Raw genomic sequence first — 21,673 nt, 5'->3', positions numbered from 1 at the left:
GACCTATATAAAAAGAGAGAAAAACTATCAGGTTCTTCGACACCAATAAATAACATGATTATCAAAAAGAAAAAAAGTGGAACAAGGAATCAAGAAAAAAAAAATACAACTGTATATTGATGATATGCAAGATAAATAAAGGAACAACTAATAAGTCATTCCAAACTAAGAAGCATTAACATACCCTGAGATGTTATAATAAATAATGCCTTCCCCTTGAACTGTGTTTTCCAAGATGGTCAAAGTTTCTTTAATATGCTGGCTTAATTCAGAACCTTCGTTTGATAAGAAACTTTTGAACAGCGTCTTCAAGCCATAAATCTTAAGAAACAATGCAGTGATCAAACTATTAGTTTTAATAAAAAAATTACACTAGCAATGATGATCAACTTAAGGAAAAAAAAGGATGTAGAACCAAGAAAATTTAGGAATAATTGACATTCCTACCAAAACACTGCTACGATATGCAAGAATGAAGGGGGAAAAACACTACATGTGAATCTCACCAAACATCAAGTGCCATTAGATACCAGGAGTTCAAAAAAAAAAAAGAATAAGATTTATTCACCTTATACTAGGTTAAAAACAAGTGCCCGGATATTTAATATGGTATTTCAATTAAGAAAACATGGTGAGAATTTTATCAAACACAATCTTCTCAAAAAGTACGGAAGACTAGTGACAGGAAAGAAACACTGTAGAATTAAAATTTAAAATTTTTTTAGCCCTGATTTTGAGGAGCGAGAGAGAGAGAAAGAGGTAGCAAGAGAAATCGACTTGGAAAAAGAAAAGGGTAAAGGTAGTTCTCTTTATTGAGAAAAATAATTAGGTTTCGGAGAAATCTGGGAGAGCTTTTAGGTTTTAATTCTTCATGAAATTTCATGTAGAATAGAATTTAAAGCTTAAAAAAGTGATAATGGGTGATATCTCTCCACTTCATAAAGGAGGTGTGGAATTTAAAGACATTTCTTACTTTCATTTTGTAAGATTGACACATTTAATGGATTGCTTCAAGACTCATTTGAATCTAACAAAATCAAATGCTAAAGCTGAAGAAGCACATTCAAATGATCAAATTCCTTAAACAATTATTGCTTCTTCATCAATTAAGGTGGGCACTCAAAATCTAGGACTAATTGATCCTTTGGAAAATGCACATATTGTGCCTTCCCTTGCTAATTTATGAGGACATCAGAGATCTACGGCTACGATCGTGCTTATTAATTTTGATCTATATTATGTATTTGATTTGTTATTGTTCTTTTTCCCTTTCTATCCTCACTTGAGGGCTTTGTCTTATGCATGCTCTAGGGGCAATAGTGTCTTTATTATTTCCCTTCTTGTATTTAGCTATTTAAAGCCTCCCACTGCTCCTTAGAGGGTAATGAATGAATATTAAGAAAAAAATTTCTTGCACTTGTGTGTTTGAGAGAGTTGAGAGCTCTTGGAGAGAGTTTTGGAGAAATCCATAGGGAGGGAAAACGGATCACCCACCAACTATGGTGACGGCCGGGTTCGTGGTTTGTATTATTGTTCTTTTCTTTCAATCTCTTTTTCCTCCTAGCCGCTAGATTTCCTACGCAAGCCACATCTCCCATCACCACCACCTCAAGCCACCACCATCCTTCCCCAACTATGACCACCAACCCGCTTACCCAAAGCCCCACCCCATAGCCGCCGGTCAAAAAAAGTCAAACTCTAGCCGCCAACCATCTGAACCCTAATTCCCTTCCCTCCACAATTCAAATTGTCCTATGCCAATTACATAAATTCCCAACTTGGAATGCATCAATTCCAACTTCCCAATGCATTTGAAATTTGAAATCTTTCCTAATTTATAAATCTATTTTAGGAAGGTTCCTTAAATCAAGCCAAAATCAAATTCAAATTGAATTTTATTTATTTCCTTCTCCTTAATTTGTGGACTTGAATATGGCAACCTTTCAATCCACTTTCCCCATTCCCCTCCACCTCATCAAGACGCTACCCCCTTTTCCTTACCTTTCCCATTAAGGCCTCAATAACACCTCTCCCTTTTAATGCATGTTGTCCCATCAATTCCCCAAAATAAGGAATTTCCAAACTTCAAATATTCCCTCCATTCCCATACCAAATTTGAAATTTAAACACCAGATTTTCCTCCAGCTGGCCATTCTTTCTTTCCAGACAGCCGCCCACCGAATCTGTGTTTTCCATTCAGAGGTTCGACAGATCTTTTCTTGAGAATCCAGCCCCACTACCTTGCCAAATTGCTAATCCAGAAAGGCCAGATTGCTGTTTAAAAATTTCTGCAGGCTTCCCTGCACCGCAACTCCTATCCGGAAGGCTCTAACCATTGCCCAGCATTCCCTAGTCAACCCAGGTTGCAGTTCAGACTTTGTGGACTCAAGAGATTGCTGATGTGAAGCCCCAAATCTGCATACTACTTGATCTTGGTGAACTCTTTCCCTAGTCTCTTACTTTCTTAGTAACCCTACTTCGTGGCTTAATGGATTCGTATAGAGCTTGTTAATTGATCTCCGCTAAAACCTAGTAATCTTAGAGAGTTGAATGAGTGGAATTTCTCATAGTGACTTGTCTCATTGTTAATCTAGGAATATCTTGTTGATAACCCCTCCGTACGCTATGTTTTGAACTATTGATTGTTTGAGATCCTAACTTGATGCGTGTAGCTATGCCTAAATTGATATCACCACTTTTGTTTTACTTCTTCATTTTAATCGCTTAAAGTTACTTCCTAATATTGTTTTCAACAACGAAGCGTGCAATTTCTTTAATTATCATCATCGCATCACCTAGTCTTGCATCATCTAGTATCAGAGCATTGGTTAGCTTATGATTTTAATGCTACACATCATCCTAGGCTTTTATTTGATCAGGCTTATTTAATTTTGCATGTGTATCATCATTTAAATCTTTTTAGATCTTTGTTGTGTTTGCTGTCCAGAAAATTCCTGCACCCATTTGGGGAGTTTTAAGGTTGTTTCTTGAGTATCTAGGTGCTACCCACTATAGCACAACTTCCCTAGATACCTAGATTATTTAACACCTTGTTGTAGTGTGCTGTCCAAACATTTTCTGCATCATTTTGTGTCATTCTAGAGAGTCTGCCATCACTTTTAGGTGCTGTCCTCCTTCTAGATTCTTCCCCTAGTGTCCCCTAGTGTCTAGTTATGGACCCGGAAGAACTTAGCCGGACTTTAGACTTGTTTGTAGGCCAAATGAACAACATTAGCCAACAACTCAAAGAGAATCAAGTCGACCTAGCTAAACTTCGTAGGGACACCACCGAACGCTTTGACACGCTTGGAAAATCTAGTGAACATCCACCCCTTTACACCCCATGTAGACCTCCGTCTATGTATGCAGATGAAACCTATCAAGATGAGAGGCAACGTCGTGCCAATCATCGAGCTCCGCAGTTTAGACAACCCACACCACGACTCTGACATGCCCCTAATGAAAAACATTAAAGTTGATGCTCTTACCTTCGATGGCAAACTCGATCCCCAGCTCTTCCTGGACTGGGTCAAAGGTATGGACAATTTATTTAAGTGGTATAATATCTCCGAGGCTAGGAAGGTTAGTTTTGCTGAGATGAAACTCACGGGCAGGGCGAGCCAGTTTTGGGCAAACTTAGAGAGCCTTATGGAAGCCAGGAATGATTACCCAATCACTGATTAGCCATCTATGAAACGCGAACTTAAGAAGTACTTGCCCCCTCGTACTTCCCTAGGTTGTTGGATAGATGGAATAGGCTGACTCAAGGCAACAAACCAGTCAAGGAATACATCGCGTCCTTCAATGACTACCTGATTCGACGCAAATGGGAGACCTCTACCAGCCATGCGCAGATCTTGTCGATGTTTCGTACCGGGTTGCGAGAGGATCTTCGCAACGAGTTGTTTGCCCAGAACGACACTACCCTGGAGAATGCCTACAGCCTAGTACTTGATTTAGAGGAGACCCGTTCCCAACACCATAATCGACACCACGTCTCTAGGCCTTCCTACAGACCTTCTAGTAGTTCCACCCCTCACACCCCCACAGCCCAACCGACCCCAGGGAGCACTGCCTGACCCTCGCCTGGTCCCTTCACTCCCCGTCCTGATGTTAGAAGTAAACGTCCCACTCCGAATACCCCTCGGTCCAATCCCGGGACCAAGTGTTTTAGATGTCAGGGGTATGGGCATATTGCCTCTTAGTGCTCTAGTCCCTATAATGTCACGATTATCGAAGGGATCATTGAGGAGAAATTCGAGCCCGAAGTCAATCAGATTCACCACGTAGACGACTATGGTGAATTCTTTGAGGAGGATGACGACACTGCTGTCATTCAGTACATTCAGAAAATTGACACTTCTCCCACTTGCGTGGTGAGATGTGCACTGTCACAGCCCGTTACCACCGACGACTGGCATAGGACTACGATATTTCACGCCTACACCAAAATCAATGATAAGAACTGTAAGGTCGTAGTGGATAGTGGCAGCTACATCAATGTTGTCTCCTCCAGCATGGTGTCTAAGCTTGACTTGTCTATAATTCCCCACCCCAACCCCTATAAGGTAGCTTGGGTTTACACCACTGCCTTGGAGGTAAAGGAACGAAGCATCATACCCATCTCCGTCGTTGGCTATAAGGAGAATGTTTGGTGTGATGTGTTGATTATGAATGTTGGACAATTCTTTTTGGGCCGTCCCTAGCTCTTTGACAACGATGTCCACATTTATAGTCGTTCAAACACCTGCGTGTTTGAACATAAGGGCAAAAAGATCAAACTTTTGCCATCACAGCCTCGGGTTACGCTTGATCCTGAATCCAACCCCGTTAAAGCTAAGAAGATACTGAACCTAATAGCCTCCATAACCAAGAGAACACCTTTACACACCTTAGTTGATCGTGAGGCTCCCACTGAGTCATACGAATCTGTCCCTCAGGAGAGTCAGCCCATGCATAGAAGACTTATTGAGGTCTTACCTGATGATCTTCCCAATCCATTAACCCCGATTAGAGGCATTTAATATGTTCTAATTCTAGCCCCTGGAGCCTCCATACCCAAACGCCTCACAGTTGGACTCGTATACCTTGATTCGGTGACCTGTACAATTGGTTTGAGTCCTTTTAAAATTGTTTATGGGTTCAAACCTAGACAGTTACTAGACCTTATATCCATATGTTTTAGGTATAGGATTTATGAATCTGCATCATAATTTGCATCGCATTTGCATGAACTAAACAAAGACATTGCATGCCGAATTGAATAAAGCAATATTAGTTATAAACTTCATGCTGATTTAAAATGAAGATTTAAAGCTTTTTAGGTTGGTGATTCAGTGATTGTGTGGATTCCTCCGGAATAGTTCTCACAAGGAACAATTAAGAAGTTGCATTCTAATAGTGCGGGTCCCTTTAAAATAGTCAATAAAATCAATGACAATGCATATGTGGTGGATTTACCTACAGATTTCAACATTAATCCCTCTTTTAACATAGAAGATTTAGTAGCCTATGAGGGTCCAGAGCTTAACCCACCAAATCCAATCCAAATTGAGCCTTGTGTGACCCCAACTTGTGAGAACCCAAGCCTACCTCCACTCCCAAATGTTTCCAAAATACCTATAGCGGAAAAGGTTGACATGATTCTAAATGATGATATTATTTCCACAAAAAAGGGTGAACGAAAAAGGTATTTGATTAGGTGGAAAGGTAAATCAGAGTCAGAGGATACATGGTCATAGTGCAAGGAGCTACAGCGGATCAACCCAGAAGCACAAGAGTTCTCAAGACACCCACTCGACGAAGTCGAGTTTTCTCCCACCCGGGGAGAATGCTGAGGACATGAGAGATCTACGGCTACAATATTGCCTATTTATTTTGATCTATTTTATGTATTTGATTTGTTATTATTCTTTTTCCCTTTCTACCCTCACTTGAGGGATTTGTCTTATGTATGCCCTAGGGTCAATATTGTCTTTGTTATTTCCCTTCTTATATTTGGCTATTTAACGCCTCCCTCTTCTCCTTAAAGGGTAATAAATGAATATTATGAAAAAAATTTCTTGCACTTGTGTGTTTGAGAGAATTGAGAGTTCTTGGAGAGAGCTTTGGAGAAATCCCTAGGAAGGGAAATTGGATCACCCACATCGTTCTTTTCTTTCAATCTCTTTTCCTCCTAACCGCCAAATTTCCTAGTCACCCCACCTTTTTGCCGGCCACATCTCCCACCACCACAACCTCAAGCCACCACCCTCCTTCCCCCACTACAACCACCAACCCGCTTACCCAAAGCCCCACCCAATAGCCGCCGATCAAAAAAAGACAAACTCTAGCCGCCAACCATCCGAAGCCTAATTGCCTTCCCTCCACAATTCAAATTCCGCCATCATCACCTGCCAATTACATAAATTCCCAACTTGGAGAGCAACAATTCCAACTTCTCTATCCATTTGAAATTTGAAATCCTTTCTAATTTATAAATCTATTTTAGAAAGGTTCCTTAAATCAAGCCAAAATCAAATTCAAATTGAATTTGATTTATTTCCTTCTCCTTAATTTGTGGACCTGAATATGGCAACCTTACAATCCACTTTCCCCAATCCCCTCTGCACATCAGCCGTTGCCCCCCTTTCCTTGCCTTTCCCATTAAGGCCTCAATCACACCTCTCCCTTTCAATGATTGTCGTCCCATCAATTCCCCAAAAAAAGGAATTTCCAAACTTCAAATATTTCCTCTCTTCCCAAACCAAATCTGAAATTTAGACACCAGATTTTCCTCCAGCTAGCCGTTCTTTCTTTCCAGACAGCTGCCCACCGAATCCTTGTTTTCCATCCAGAGGTTCGAGATATCTTTTCCTGAGAATCCAGCCCCACTACCTTGCCAAATTGCTGATGCCAAATTGCTGATCCAAAAAGGCCAGATTGCTGTCTACAAATTTCTGCAGGTTTCCCTGCACCGCAACTCCTATCCAGAAGGCTCTAACCACTGCCAAGCATTCCCTAGTCAACCCAGGTTGCTGTCCAGACTTTGTGGACTCAAGAGATTGCTGATGTGAAGCCCCAAATCTGCATACTACTTGATCTTGGTGAACTCTTTCCCTAGTCTCTTACTTTCTTAGTTACCCTACTTCGTGGCTTAATGGATTCGTATAGAGCTTGTTAATTGATCTCCGCTAAAACCTAGTAATCTTAGAGAGTTGAATGAGTGGAATTTCTCATAGTGACTTATCACGTTGTTAATCTAAGAATATCTTGTTGATAACCCCTTCGTACGCTATGTTTTGAACTATTGATTGTTTGAGATCCTAACTTGATGCGATAGCTTGGCCTAAATTGATATCACCCCACTTTTGTTTTACTTCTTCGTTTTAATCGCTTAAAGTTACTTCCTAATATTGTTTTCAACAACGAAGTGTGCAATTTCTTTAATTATCATCATCGCATCCCTTAGTCCTGCATCACTAATCCTTCAATTTCATCTTCTACACCTCTTTTAAAGAAAATGGATATTGACCCTCTTGCTTCGGAAGTTCTTTCTTCAATTGGTGAACATATAAATATTAAAATTCACTATATCCTCCTGATTCTGATGAGAGCATTTTGGGAGACAACATAATAAGGATAAACCATCTTGAGAGCATTTTGGAATTTAAAAGAGGTTTCATGTCTTATTCACCAAATGAAGACATAATAAGGGTAAAATTTATCGACACTAACCTATTTTCATGCTGCAAAGTGCATAATTATATCATATCATTCATGATGAAATGATCTTATATTAGTTTTGAAATATGCATGCACCTACTTGAAATATTACGAGTCAATTAACAAGTTATAAAAAATGCATTTTAAAAAGTAGTGCCCGTTATAAAAAAAGTATATCTTAAAAAGTAGTGCCCATATTGATGAATGGAGTTGATTAATATGTTAATGATGAAAAATATATGTATTTAAATGTTCAATAATTGAAATAAAAAGAGATTAAGAAAGGTTACATAATATAGTATTGGTTGGCAATGATATGTCTATAATAACTTATATAGGTGGGGCAACAAAAGTGAGCCCTTATGAAATAAAAGTTTCCTCAAGTAGTTCAACGGCAATAATGAGATATTACACCTGTGTTCTGTTGAACTTTATAACGAAACTTTCGGGCAAGATTTTGGACCTATGATATATGGTGTAGGTTTAATACAATCAGCTCTCTTAGGACGGTCAATGAACCTAGACGTCTCTACATGATATATTATAATACAAAGAAATAATATTCTATATTAAGAAATAAATATAATAAGTAAATTTATGTTATGGTGAATTAGTGAACTCCGCTGAAACCAGTATATTTGACTAGCATAATACCTATAATGCATGGACATTTAACATTTCCTTTAAAGTTTCCTGGAAATTGTAGGGGAGATTTAGAGAAGGCTAAGGTGAGTTCTTATGAACCATTTCTCATAGTTTTCCTTAGGGTTTTCTCAAGTTTTTTTTGAAGAGAAAGTTTCTAGGGTTTTGAGAAAACTTGATTTTCTTTGAGATTTCTTTAGAAAACTTTTAGGGTTTGTTTGGATAAACTATTTTATACCCTACATGTTAAGGTTTCTCAAGAAAAACATAAATATGAAATTTAGGGTTTCTCTTTTTATATTTTATTTTGTAGAGATTGTTATAGTTAAATTATATTACATGTCCGATCTCGTTCCCGCCTCGTATCTACGAGCTAACCGGGCCGGGTCGTGACAATGATTAAGTTTATTGTTATGAATATAAACTCTAATATTTGTTTGAAGCTCTGTAGACAAATAAAAAAAATATTTTAGAATTCCATCACATAATTCAAAAGTTATGAATTATATGATAACTATATGTCTGAGTAGTTTAGGTGATTGAGTTAATCACTTGATTTTGGTGAGTAAAGTTCAAGAATAGTTCTTAATAGCTGTTTCCATCAGTTGAATTGTACCTATCTTTGTTACACCTTATGTTCTATTAGGAGGGGTTTCATCTCGAGACATGGCATAGAAAGTGAAAAAAAAAATTAAGACTAAGGTGTCATGCTCATAATAAACAAATTAGGCTTTATTTGACGGAGATCAAAAGCAACATGGTAAATATTTGAATTTCTTCTTAATCATGGGTCGAAGAGACAGTGTAATACACCAAAATATAAAAACAGCAATATTTAAATTTTCTCCTGAGAATTATACCTCATTTTGCATATCCCTAAATTGATCAATAGAGTTTTTATAAAATTCCACATTTCATTTCAATTCTTTTCATATAAAAAAGTATATAATAGTATACAAGTATGAAGCATTTAATAATATTATTCACCTAACTACGGTCATGTAGCAACAATTGGAGACTGTTTTCTCCAATTACGCACAGACAAACTGCTGTGATAATTTAAGATTTTATAATGTTGATAAATTATATATATATATACATACATACATACATACATGTATGTTTACTTATATAAACCTTATCTAATAGCTTAAGATTACTTATCCTTATCAATCCTTACCCCCATTCTTCTTGTAATAGAGAGCTGGAGGCAAAACTATTAAAAAAAAAAATAAACTTTGGGTAGGCTGAAACAGAGGAGGAAAAATGTAAAAAACTGAAGTGAAGGAAAATCATAAAAACAAGAAGAGAAGAAGAAGAGGAAGAGATAAAAAAAAGGAAAAAAATAAGAGAGAAGAAGCATAAGTGTAAATTTTGAGATTTTAGATGATAATCACACTAATAGCATGCCCATCCACAAATCTGTAATATCAAGTTTTTGCTGGGCGGTTCAACCGAACCAGCCAGCCTTCTAATTAAAGACACGACCCCAACAGGGGTCGATATTGTTCCATTTTCACAAAACAGAGGGGGGCGGACAGTCGAGGGCTTCGTGCGAGAGCAAGGTGAGTTCCGTTTTCAAATTTTAGCAAATGATTTCTTTCAAGGATATGAATTAACCATTCCTTTTCATTCCTATCTCTAAGGAAGTGCTAAATTGGGAGAACTTTCATCAAACGAGAGAAATAACCGGGGAGAAAAAGAACAGGTTATTGAATTTCTTCCTTCTAATTTTGTATAAATTCTCATGTTTTGTTTTACCTAAAGTAAATGACATTTTTTTTCTGAAAGGAAGATAAAGCGATTTGGAAGCGAGGGGAAAGAGTTTTGGGATGGAAAGAAGAAAGATTTTGGGATTTGAAAAATCTCCTTATTGTAAGTAAAATTCCTATTATATATTTTTTCTTAGATTTATTATTAAAGCATATTTTCAAAAAATATGTATTGCTTAATTTTCGGAATTTTAGAAGAAAAGAAAGCAAGTGTAGGAGTTTGATTAAACAAGGATTTAACAAGGAAGAAAACTTGAGGTTTAAGATAAGAAATAATTAAATACATATTTATGCAAAATTTATGAAAGGTAAATATAGAAAAATTTACATGATTGTGTGTTTTCCTTAGGTTGTACCAAGGATCGAAGTTTTGAAAGAATCAAAGTGGGAAACTTATGTTATTTTATGCATACAGTCTTTTAAATATGTGATTATTAATATAAATCACAAATGTTGAGGGTATACATATCTCGTGATATTATAGTCTTCTGATAAATTTCATTTGTTGTAAATGTTTGAAAGTTTTATTGAAGTGAAATGCATTAAATTTATAGATATGTATATGTAAAATTGTCATATGTCAATATATAAATACTGATCAAATGGAAAACAAAAAGGAAAGGTAAAAGTTATATATCTATATGTATGAAAATAAAACATATGTAATAATTATAACAAGGAAAATGATATGCATGCAAAATTTATAGGAGTTCACCCCCGTATGGTACTGGCTGGGGAAGCAACAAATCAGTGCACGCATAAAGGAAAAAAAATATGGATGGTAATGGAAATGAAAAAAAAAAAGTAAATCATGGGGACATCAGAGCATGGACAATGTATCAGACGCATGGCTGTTGACCTACATCCACGATCGAGGCGATGTAGCTTTGAGTCATTTCATGTATTTGTCTTTTATTATTTATATTGTAGTTGTTTTCCCGTCTTTACCCCTTACTTTAGGGAGGTGTTATGTAAGCCCTGAGGGCATTGTCGTCTTTCTTAATTTTAGTCTTATGTACGAGGCTATTTTATGCTATTGCTTGAGTTCCTGGGAGATCTTGAGAGTGCTTGGAGAGAGAGGGAGATCCCTAGGAGAGGAAATTCGGATCACCCACCAACCTTGGAGACGTTCAGGTTCGTGGTTCATTACTCTATCTTTTTCCCTTTCCTTTCATCATCTCATCTCCACCTTCTAAACCTCTCATCACCAACGGACACCTAATCCCACGCCAACTAGCCGCCGGCCTAGGCATTAATCCCATCTCCTTAAGCCGCTGGCCACCTTACATCCACACTCACCCGAACGCCATTCCAAACGCCGGCCACTCCCCTTTGCCTTCCCCTCCATCACTAATTGCTATTACACCTTTCCTTAATTAATTCTTCATATTTTAGGGAACACAAATAATTACAAAATTCAAATTTATTTGAATTTCAAATTATTTCCTAAAATATAAATCCTATTTTAGGAACGCTTCTAAATCCCTTCATATTTGAATTTTGAATTAAGATAGGAAGAAATCTTTCTTCCCAAATTTGATTCCTTAAATCAAGAAGGCATTAAAAGCTCCCATAATTCCTCCCTCTATTCCCCTATGCCGCCGGCCCCATTAAATTCCTTTTGGAATTATTTCCAAAACTCAAGCTACCACTTTGGAAATAATTCAAGTCCTCTTTATTCCCTCTTGGCCGAAATCTCCATGCTCCCAATCTATTCAAAATCTTTCTAAAAGAGGATCTCCCCCATTTGGAATTAAATTAATTTCCTCCCTCTCTCTTACCTGCCGCCCCTCTCTCTCTTCCCCTTCATTAATTCTTTTCAATCAAGGAGAATAACTAATGAAGGATTTGAATTAAATCCCTTCACAAAAATCTGAACCCAACTTCCCTAATCTCTATCCCCCATGGCCGGCCACTTATACTCCTTTCTTCCTTGGGGGTTTCTGAGATAAACTCCTCTCTTTCAATAGGAGCCTTCAAGGGAAGTACCAACTAGCGTGTTCAACACTTCAACACTAGAGAAACTTCTTTCTCTCTAATTTGAACCTTCAAGGAAACAACGCCGAACTTCTTCAACATCTGGACTACTTGTTTTCGGACTTGGACTAAGGTGAACTTCTCCCCCTTTTCAATTACCTTTATGATCCCCTAATCTTATAGGTGCTGACGATTCACAAGGAGTCGAGGTTCACCTGTGTCACGAACCGGCCCGGTTAGCTCGCAAGTGCGAGGCGGGAACAGAGATCGGACATGAAGAAACTAAAAGGGACATTTCGTGACAATTAATATAATTCCAAAATAAAGCATCAATATCAAGAAAAAGCCACTAAGATTTTCAAACATAAACTTCTTCTTTCCAAGATCACCAATCATAAGTGTTTAGCCTTTCAGATTACAAAAGATATAAAAGGATCCACATGTATAAACTTTTTTCTTTTCTCATTCTATTTCTAATCCTTCACTACAAAACACCAAAACACAAAAGAACCTGCCGCCCGTCGTCTCCCTACGACGGTAAGTTCGCGGTGGTTGATTGGCCATTTACCCCTTCCTAGCTCCTCCTGAAAAGTATTCCCACAACTAGGGTGAGTCTTACACTCAATAGGCGAGAATGGAAATTCAATTAAACATAAAATCAATGAGAGAAAACTTTAACATACTTTGGGAAATTTTAACAAAAGAATCATTGATCATAAAACAAGTTGTGCTCAAAGAAAAGCATACCTTTACCTCAACTTTCAAATGCATATTCCTTTCATAACCTTTTCCTTTCTTTCTTTTTTTTTTAAAACCATGCCTCAAGGGATAATCTCATTTGCATGTAGCATGTGTATGAAACATTCATACTAGCTTATTATGCATATAACAATATCACCCGTCTCAGGAGTATCACTTGTACTGATCAGGTACATATAAATTGGTCATTTCCTTTTCCATTGGTTCATAAGAAACATCCTTTTCCATGGCTCATAAGAGCCTCCTTTTCCATGGCTCAAAGAGCCTCCTTTTCCATGTGATACTCCCGCGTCAACATGCACATACATTTAGTATTTATATAATCATAAAGATGCTCAATGTAGAACTATCCATAAGCTATGCAAGTGTATGTTTCCTCAAAGATGCGTATGCTTGCTATGCTTGTATGAACATTGCATGTAAGGTAGAGAAAATCATGTAGAGCATGTGTAGGAAATGAGTATGTAGTCCAATCATAAGTTGAGCATTTCATAGGGAAACATTTGTAATTGCCTCAAATATCCATAAACTTACAAAATCAAAGTTGAGACATAAGGGTTCAATTGAGCATAATTGATTTGGCAATTTCTATGTAATTCAATGAAATAAAAGTTGTTTATTATTTAAAAGAAAATCCATTCCACCTACCTCAAACCGTCCACCACCAGGCGAATCCTTCAAAAAATCTTCACGCCCCTTTTTCTCTTATGAAATCAAACTCTACAAGTAACAAAACATAATATGTAAACATAAGCTTCCTCCCTCAAACCTTAAAAGAAAACTCTAGATTCCAAATAAAATCCATATTTTCATAAAAGTGACTCACATTAGGGTGTTAAAAGCATCACATTAGCTTTCTCTAAGCTTACCATAAAGAAAACTCCTACTTCTACAAAACCCTAAATTTCATAACACAATTTATCCTCTTAAAACCTAAATCAAATTCCATAATTACCTTCCAAGAATCATTAGGAAACACCTTTGTGAATGCACTTGAAAGGAAATCATTTTTGAGTGAAACCCTAATTTCCATAAACTCAAAACTTTGCTTATACTTTACAATGTCTTTACATAAAAGCTTTCTCAAGTCATTAGAAACAACGTTTGTGAAGACATTTACAAAGAAGATCACTTTTAAGTAAAACCCTAATTTACAAAACTCATATTTTTATGAAAGAAGATGCACATTAGGGTTTAGAAACATCCTCTTAACCTTCCCTAAACTTTTCTCAAAAGAATCTCAAAGAAAACTCAAGTTTTTCTCAAACCCTAGAAATCTTCTCTTCCAAAAATCTTGAGAATGAGAGGAGAGAAATTGATTATAATGCATACCTTTCACTTCCCTTAGTCTCCTCTACGATTTTCCTCAAGTTTGGCCGCCGGAAACCGCCGCCGGAGCCGCTCGATCTCCCTTGCCCGTCGCCTCTACCCGTGCGCTCCCTCTCGGTTTCTTCCGCTCAAACCGTGCGAATGGGGAGAATGAGGGCTCGGTTAGTTCATTTAGGGAGAAAGGGGATATGCCAAAAGACTCAAATGCCCTCACTTAAGTAAATTTTGCTTAAGAAACACCTAGGGGTAGAATTGGCATTTCTATCCTTCCAAAATTCATAATCTTCAAAATACTCATAATTAAATATAGGTTCTATATATAAAAACGATCAGAATTTTGCATTCTATTTTCTAAAATTATTCCCGTCGAAATCTGACAACTTCAAAATTTTCACTTAAACCTCGTCGCGGCGCTTTGAAAAGCGTGCGAGGTCTTAGACGGCATTTTCGGGTTTTACAACCTGTGCCTAAGCTAGTAAACGTAGGGTTTTGTTTCGCCATTGCCCAAAACCTAGTAAACATAGGATTGAGTGTACTTTCCATGCTTCTAATCTTATTGTTAGATTAGGGATTTTTGTTGAAAGTTATTTACTCAGCATGATTGTTGAATTTTTAACTTGTTTTGATTTTCCAATTGTTTTGCAAGCGGCTTAGTCTAAACATAGGCACCCCTCTCTTGTTTTATTTTGTCATTTTGATTGCTAACAGTTTTAATCTTACTTGCTTAACTCAGGAAATCGTGCAATTTTGTATCGCATACATTTAAAAACATTTTAGGCCCCGTTTGATTAGGCTTTTTCTTTCCGTTTCCGTTTGAATACGCCAAAATCAATTAGTATTTACTGTTTGGAATCAAAGCTTAGCAATAATTCTTTTTTAATAAACATCGTTTTTTCGGCGGTTACAAAATTCTTTTCGTATCTGCTTCTTCGGTCACAAAACGGAGTTTCGGAAGCGAATTACTTATTTAAAATTACTTTCAAGTATAAAATAATAAAATCTCAAAAGCAGAACTCCTAAACAAACAATTTAAAATTACTTTCAAGTATTAATAAGCACTTTTAAAAATATTAGTCAAACATATCTCAATATTGAAACTCCATTTTATTGAACGGCTTTTTCTCAACCTCCTTTTCTAAAACTCTTTTTTATGTAAGCATAAACCGAATCAAACGAAGCCTTAGTCCTGCATCAGTAAATGTCAAAACTGTTAAAGGAAATGTTATGATGAAATGTAACATTTATGATTGAAAGTTTATAATGCATGAAAGATGTACATATCGGAATTTTGTGTATTAAGAAAAAAGTATAAGATAATATATTTATGTTTTTCTTTTTTTATAATTGATAATGATTACCCAATGAATTTACTTTGTAAACTCATTCCACTAAATAATATTTTCAGGTAAGATTCCAAAGTTTTAAAAATGACAGAAAGAGAGGAGTTCGTCTATAGAAGATGACACATTAATGAAAATAGGTAATTTATGACGTCTACAAATGGAAAATTTCATGTTAAGTATTTGAGATTTTTTTTGTTAGTAGCTCTTCAGTTAAATGGAAAATTTCATGTCACTTTGCTTACGAATTGAAATGATTTGAACCTACCATCCGACTTTTAATTTCCGCCTCATTAAATCGAGTATCCGGGCCGATGTGGGCTCCGAAAATACGGACATAGCCTCCGCCCGTTGTTTCTTTTTCGTTCTTCGTGGGAGTTTTAACGGAAGTAAGTTCCGGGGTAAATTTTGGAAAGGCATATGGGTTTGTAGATAAGTCACTACCGAGATATTTTGCCCTCATTTTACGAGGACTTTATAATCTGACTTCTGGTTTTCCTATAGGCACAAACCCCTATAGTTAATTACCCCTCCTGGTAACGAGAGAGAACTTTTGATTAAGGCTAGTTGTCAATAAGATACATTGTATTTATAGATACGTAGTATCTGGCGTATAGTAGTAGTATGGGCAATCAGAATTTGGAAATTCGAAGAGTTTGGAGATTTCATATTTAAAATTGAAAATTTCACCACCTTGTACTTAAAGTGAATGGTGGGGGAATGGATGATGGACCCTATCAAGATCCCATGGTTCCGTCGTCTTAGGCCATCATGGTCCCCGATCTAATTAGTCAGAGGAGGTAGTCGACTCGACCTGACAAAAAGATCCTTTTCAGCAGTAATGGGTTGCTTCATACAATGGGATCTTGTAGACCTAGGATGGATATTTGCCTAAGAGGATAAATTTGAATCCACTTTAGCTAACAAAGGGCTTTTAATGTAAGCAAACTAGAGAGAAAAGACAAATTGGAGAACAAAAGTAAAATAAAACGAAACAAAATAATAACATAAAACGTTAATCCCCAGAACAACCGTCTAGCATTTTTCTCACATGCAACAAGAGTAGGAAAATATATTAAAATTGTGCTTATGCTTACAAGCCGAGAGACCGCCACTGCAAAAGATTCCAATGTCCTACCACTCCTCCGGCAAATGTATCCAAATTTTAACCAACAAATAACTTACAAGAGCTCAAGAAGAAGGATACAGGTGGAGTGAAACTTGCGTAAAGAAGAAGAGATTAGAAGCCAAAACAAAATAGAGAGGAAAGGGGGTGGAACAAGCTCTCAAGCTTTTCCAAGAGAAGAAACCTTCAGGTTTTTTGTAGAGACTTTGCTCAGATTTTCAACAACCATTTCCAACTCAAAACATATTTATTTTATAGACAAAAGGAAGGAGCTAAACAGCCACAACACCTCCAACCAAAACCAATCAGTTTTGGGGAAATGAAAGGCCAAAAGACACCACAACATTCCAAAAAAAATACACAGAAAACAGGGAGAAAAAGCTACGGGAAACCCAGCCAGCAAGCCACGGGAAGCCCAGCCAGCAAGGGACCCGAGGAGCCAGCACAGGAAACGGGGCAGAGACTCACGGGAAAATAGCCAAGGGAAAACCGAGAGGGAGAAGTTACGGGAACAGCAACACCCATGGGAAAACCGATAAAGCAAAGGGGAAGGGTAGAGACAATAGTCCACTCCACAATTATGAGAATACATTTTTTATTTTGATGAGCTAAGAAGTGAATTTATTTCACCAATTATTGAGTTAAACTTTAGCTCAAGCATTAATAAGCTAACACCAAGTAGAACCCACATTTTAAGCTCATCACCAAGCAGCCAAGGCCCAACCAGAGAGCAGCAAATAGCTCCAAACCGAGAACAACAAGCAGCCCAAGGACGAGAAGGCCCAAATGCAAGAAAACTCAAGGATTGTCATGCCTAAGCACTTCCTACCATGATCATTGGATGCTCTCCACCATTGGATAGCTTAAAAAAATATAAAACACATTAAAAAAAGAATAGACTAAAAACATGAATGCATCAATTCCTCCTGGTGGGAAAATCTCATCTCCTGATGAGAAAGCTTCCACAATCCTTTTATAAAGCTCCGGACGCTTTTTCAGCTCATTTGTGTCCATCCAAGTATAGTCTGTCAAAGGACGATTCTTCCATTTTGCCAAGAACCTCATGTGTTCGCCATGCCGAGTTTTAGTAACCTTGACATCAATAACATCTTCAACATATTTATCATAACTTAAAACAGATGTGGAGAGTGGTAAAATTTCAATTTCCACATGATCTTCAGAATTTCCTTCATATAAAGAAAGGTAAGAAATATTAAACAAGAAGAAGTGCCAACAGTAGAAGGAAGATTCAAGAGATAAGCATTTGAGCCCAATATTTTTAGAACATGAAAAGGCTCAACGTTCTTCCTGGTTAATTTTTTAAAAGTACCAACAGGAAATCGTTGGCGACGAAAGTAAGCCATAACCAAATCTCCTTCTTTTAAATAAACTTCCCTACTATGTTTGTTAGCATCAGTTTTGAATTTAACATTAGCCATTCGGAGTTTTTTAAGAACTTACTGTTGGACAGTTTTGATATGGTCAAAAATTTAAGAAACTTCAGCACTAATTTTAGTTGGCAAAGGCAAAAAAATTCTATTTAAAATGTGAAGTATAGGTTGACAATAAAAGATTTCAAATGGAGTTTTACCAGTTGAGCGATTAACATAATTATTGTAAGCAAATTCAGTTTGGGGCAAAATCAAATCCCATTGGATGGTTTCTCACCTGCTAAGCATCTCAATAAGTTTCCTAAACTTCGATAAATAACTTCCATTTGCCCATCAGTTTGTGGATGATATGCACTGCTAAATTAAAGAGTAGTTCCTAATTTTGCCCAATGTGTTCTCCAAAAATAACTCAAAAATCTAGTATCTCTATCAGAAATAAAAGTGCGAGGAATACCATGAAGACGAACAACTTCTTTAAAGAACAAATCAGCAATATATGAGGCATCAGAAGTTTTCTTGCAAGGAATAAAATGTGTCATTTTGCTAAAGCGATCCACCACCACAAAAATAGAATCAAACTTTCTAGCAGTAACAAGCAAACCCAAAACAAAATCCATAGAGATATCCTCCCAAGATTTATTTGGAATAGGAAGAGGAGTATACAAACCAGTATTTTGAGAAGTTCCTTTAAAAGCCTTACAAATTTTGCATTGTTTCACCAGCTAGCATTTCTTTTTCTCATATGATGCCAGAAATATTTCTCCTCAACCAAAGCAACAGTTTTTCCCTGCCCAAAATGTCCACTCAATCCCCCATTCTGAAGTTCATGCACAAGTTGTTCTCTTAAAGAATTTTTCGTTATACAAAGTCTAGATCCCTTAAACAAAAACCCTTGATGAATAACAGAGCAGTAGGATCAATTCCAGAAGCAAGACAGGAATCCCAAATATTCTTAAAATCAACATTACTCGCATAAGTAATCTTCAAAAAATCAGAAGAAGTGATAGATAGGTAAATAGTTACCAACAAATGAGATCTACGGCTTAAAGCATCATTTACCTTGTTTAACACATCAGTTTTATGTTTGATATGAAATGTATACTCTTGCAAAAAAGAAACCCACTTAGCATGCCTCTTATTCAAATTTTTTTGAGAGCCCATAAAACGTAGTGCTTCGTGATCAGTATTTAAGACAAATTTCCGTTTAATCAAATAACATCTCCAGAATTTCAAAACTTGAACAATAACATAAAATTCTAAATCATAAGCAGAATATTTGAATCGACCATCATTTGGTTTTTCACTAAAATAAACAATATGTTTTCCCTCTTGACTCAACACAGAACCAATACCAATATGAGAAGCATCACAATCAACTTCAAAAAAGTTTTCAAAATTTGGCAAGCTAAGAATGGGAGCCTGACTCATTTTTGCATTAATGATTTCAAAAGTTTGTTCAGCTTGAGGAGCCCACCTAAATATCCCCTTTTTTAAGCAATCAGTAATATGAGCAATCAAAGAACTGAAGTTCTTAATAAACCTTCGATAAAAAGAAGCCAACCTCTCACCTCACTTATGTTTTAGGAGTGGGCCAACATTGAATTGCCTCAATTTTTATCGGATCAACTTTTATTCTCTCAGCAAAAACAATAAAACCCAAAAATATTAAGCTCGAAGTAATAAAGGAACATTTTTTAAGATTGATGTACAACTTTTGTTCCCTTAGAGTTTAGAACACTTGTCTCACATGATTAAAGTACTCAGAAGCATGAATACTATAAGTCAAAATATCGTCGAAATAAACCACAACAAACTTTCAAATAAAAGATCTCAAAACATGGTTCATAGTTCTCATAAAAGTGCTCGGAGAATTTGAAAGCCCAAAAGGTATCACAAGCCATTCATATAAACCTTCTTTAGTTTTAAAAGCAGTTTTTCATTCATCCCCAGGTCTTATTCTTATTTGGTGATACCCACTTCTCAAATGAATTTTAAAAAAGATTTTTACACTGCTTAGAATATCGAGCATGTCATCTAGCCTAGGAATAGGAAATCGATATTTAATAGTGACTTTATTTATTGCTCTGCTATCCACACAAATTCTCCACATTCCATCTTTTTTGGGAGTCAATAAAGCAGGCACAGCACAGGGACTTAAGCTTTTTTTAATCAAACCATTTTCTAATAAATCAGTTACATGCTTAAAAAGTTTAGCATGCTAAGTTGAACTCATCCTCTAATGAGGAAGGTTAGGTAAAGTGGCTCTAGGTATTAAATTAATATGATGTTGAATATCTCTCATCGGTGGAAAACCTACAGGAAATTCCTCAAGTGATATATCAGAAAACTCATCGATTAAAGGTCGAATTTTATTAGAAATTTGAAAAATAGAATATGTTTCCTTTCCCAAAACCAAGTAAGCTACTTCAGAGTGTTTCAAATCGTTCGCATTCAAAAATAGTTCATGAGTATTTATTTTGGCAACCTTGTTTATTTTTAGCATGCAAATTAGGTACATGTTTTTAAGGATAGAGAGTAAATTCCTTATTGTTTTGAATCAATGTATAAGTGTTCTTTTTTCTGTTATGAATATTTTTGTTATCAAATTACCAAGGTCGACCCAACAGAATGTGGCAAACTTCAAGAGGCACTTCATCACAGGTAACTTGATCTTTAGAAGACCCTGCAATTATTAAATTGACAACACATTGCTTTGTGATTGGAACCTCACCTCCCTCCTTAAACCAAGAGATTTTATAAGATTTAGCAAGCGGTTTGGACTTTAACTTGAGTTTATCAACCATAAGTTGTGACACAAAATTTCCAGAACTTCCACTGTCGATCATAAGAGTGCAGATTTTTCCCTCAACCGTAAAAGTTGTTTTGAAAATGTTTCTCCTAAGCCACTTATCCCCGTTGTTAATTTTTGTTGTTAAGACTTGTCGTATTACCAAAAGCTCTTCACCATCATCTCCCTCAACATCTACTCTCTCTAATTCAATGTCATTTTAGTTTCAGATTCGTTTTCTTCTTCTTCCTCTACCTCTTCATCATTTTCAATGAAATTATTTCTTGGTGGGTTGTTTTTTCTACATGCCGCAGAAAGATGACCATAAAGCCCACATTTGTAGAATGGTCCAATAAATCTAGGTTGTTCAAATGGTTTAGATCCCATAATTCCCTTTCCTTTATCCGCATTTGATTTTCAAAAGACTTAACTTTAGTACCTGATATTTCCACAGAAGTTTGAGATTGAATTTTAACCCCACCAGTTGGTCGTCATTTATAAGTTTATGTTATCTTGTTGTGACTCCTTTCCCTTTGATGTTTTTTTTCAAGTTTTAATGCCATATAATATGCTTCGTAAACTTTTTTACATGATGCAAATTCAGTTGATCCTATATTGTCCACTTAATACCGTTTATATACCTTGAGATAGTTTTCTCTTCAGACTCATCTAAATCACTTTTTATTGAAGTTTGTAAAACAATTCAATATATTTTTCCACAGATTGAGTTCCTTGCCACAAATTATTAAATTCTTGAATAGTGTTCGTGCGTGATCAGACGGTAAGAATTTTCCTCTCACTTTTTTCTTTCATTCGTTCCTAGTTTTTTATCTTCTCTTTTCCAC

The 21,673-nt window shown here is 36.4% G+C and overlaps 1 protein-coding gene across 1 annotated transcript in view; it reads right to left on the bottom strand.

Moving 5' to 3' along the window:
• LOC110096620 (sister chromatid cohesion protein PDS5 homolog A-B) overlaps positions 1-21,673 on the bottom strand; it is a 184,686-nt gene that overhangs the window by 76,423 nt on the left and 86,590 nt on the right. The window contains exon 16 of the mRNA XM_028697710.1: positions 185-321. Coding sequence (XP_028553543.1) covers positions 185-321 — 137 coding nt within the window. The remainder of the gene's footprint in view (positions 1-184; positions 322-21,673) is intronic.

The sequence above is a fragment of the Dendrobium catenatum genome, unplaced genomic scaffold, assembly GCF_001605985.2.
Source record: "Dendrobium catenatum unplaced genomic scaffold, ASM160598v2 fragScaff_scaffold_989, whole genome shotgun sequence".
Taxonomy (NCBI): domain Eukaryota; kingdom Viridiplantae; phylum Streptophyta; class Magnoliopsida; order Asparagales; family Orchidaceae; genus Dendrobium; species Dendrobium catenatum.
The sequence above is the reverse complement of the archived record's forward strand: the minus strand, read 5'-3'. Positions and strand labels throughout refer to the sequence as shown.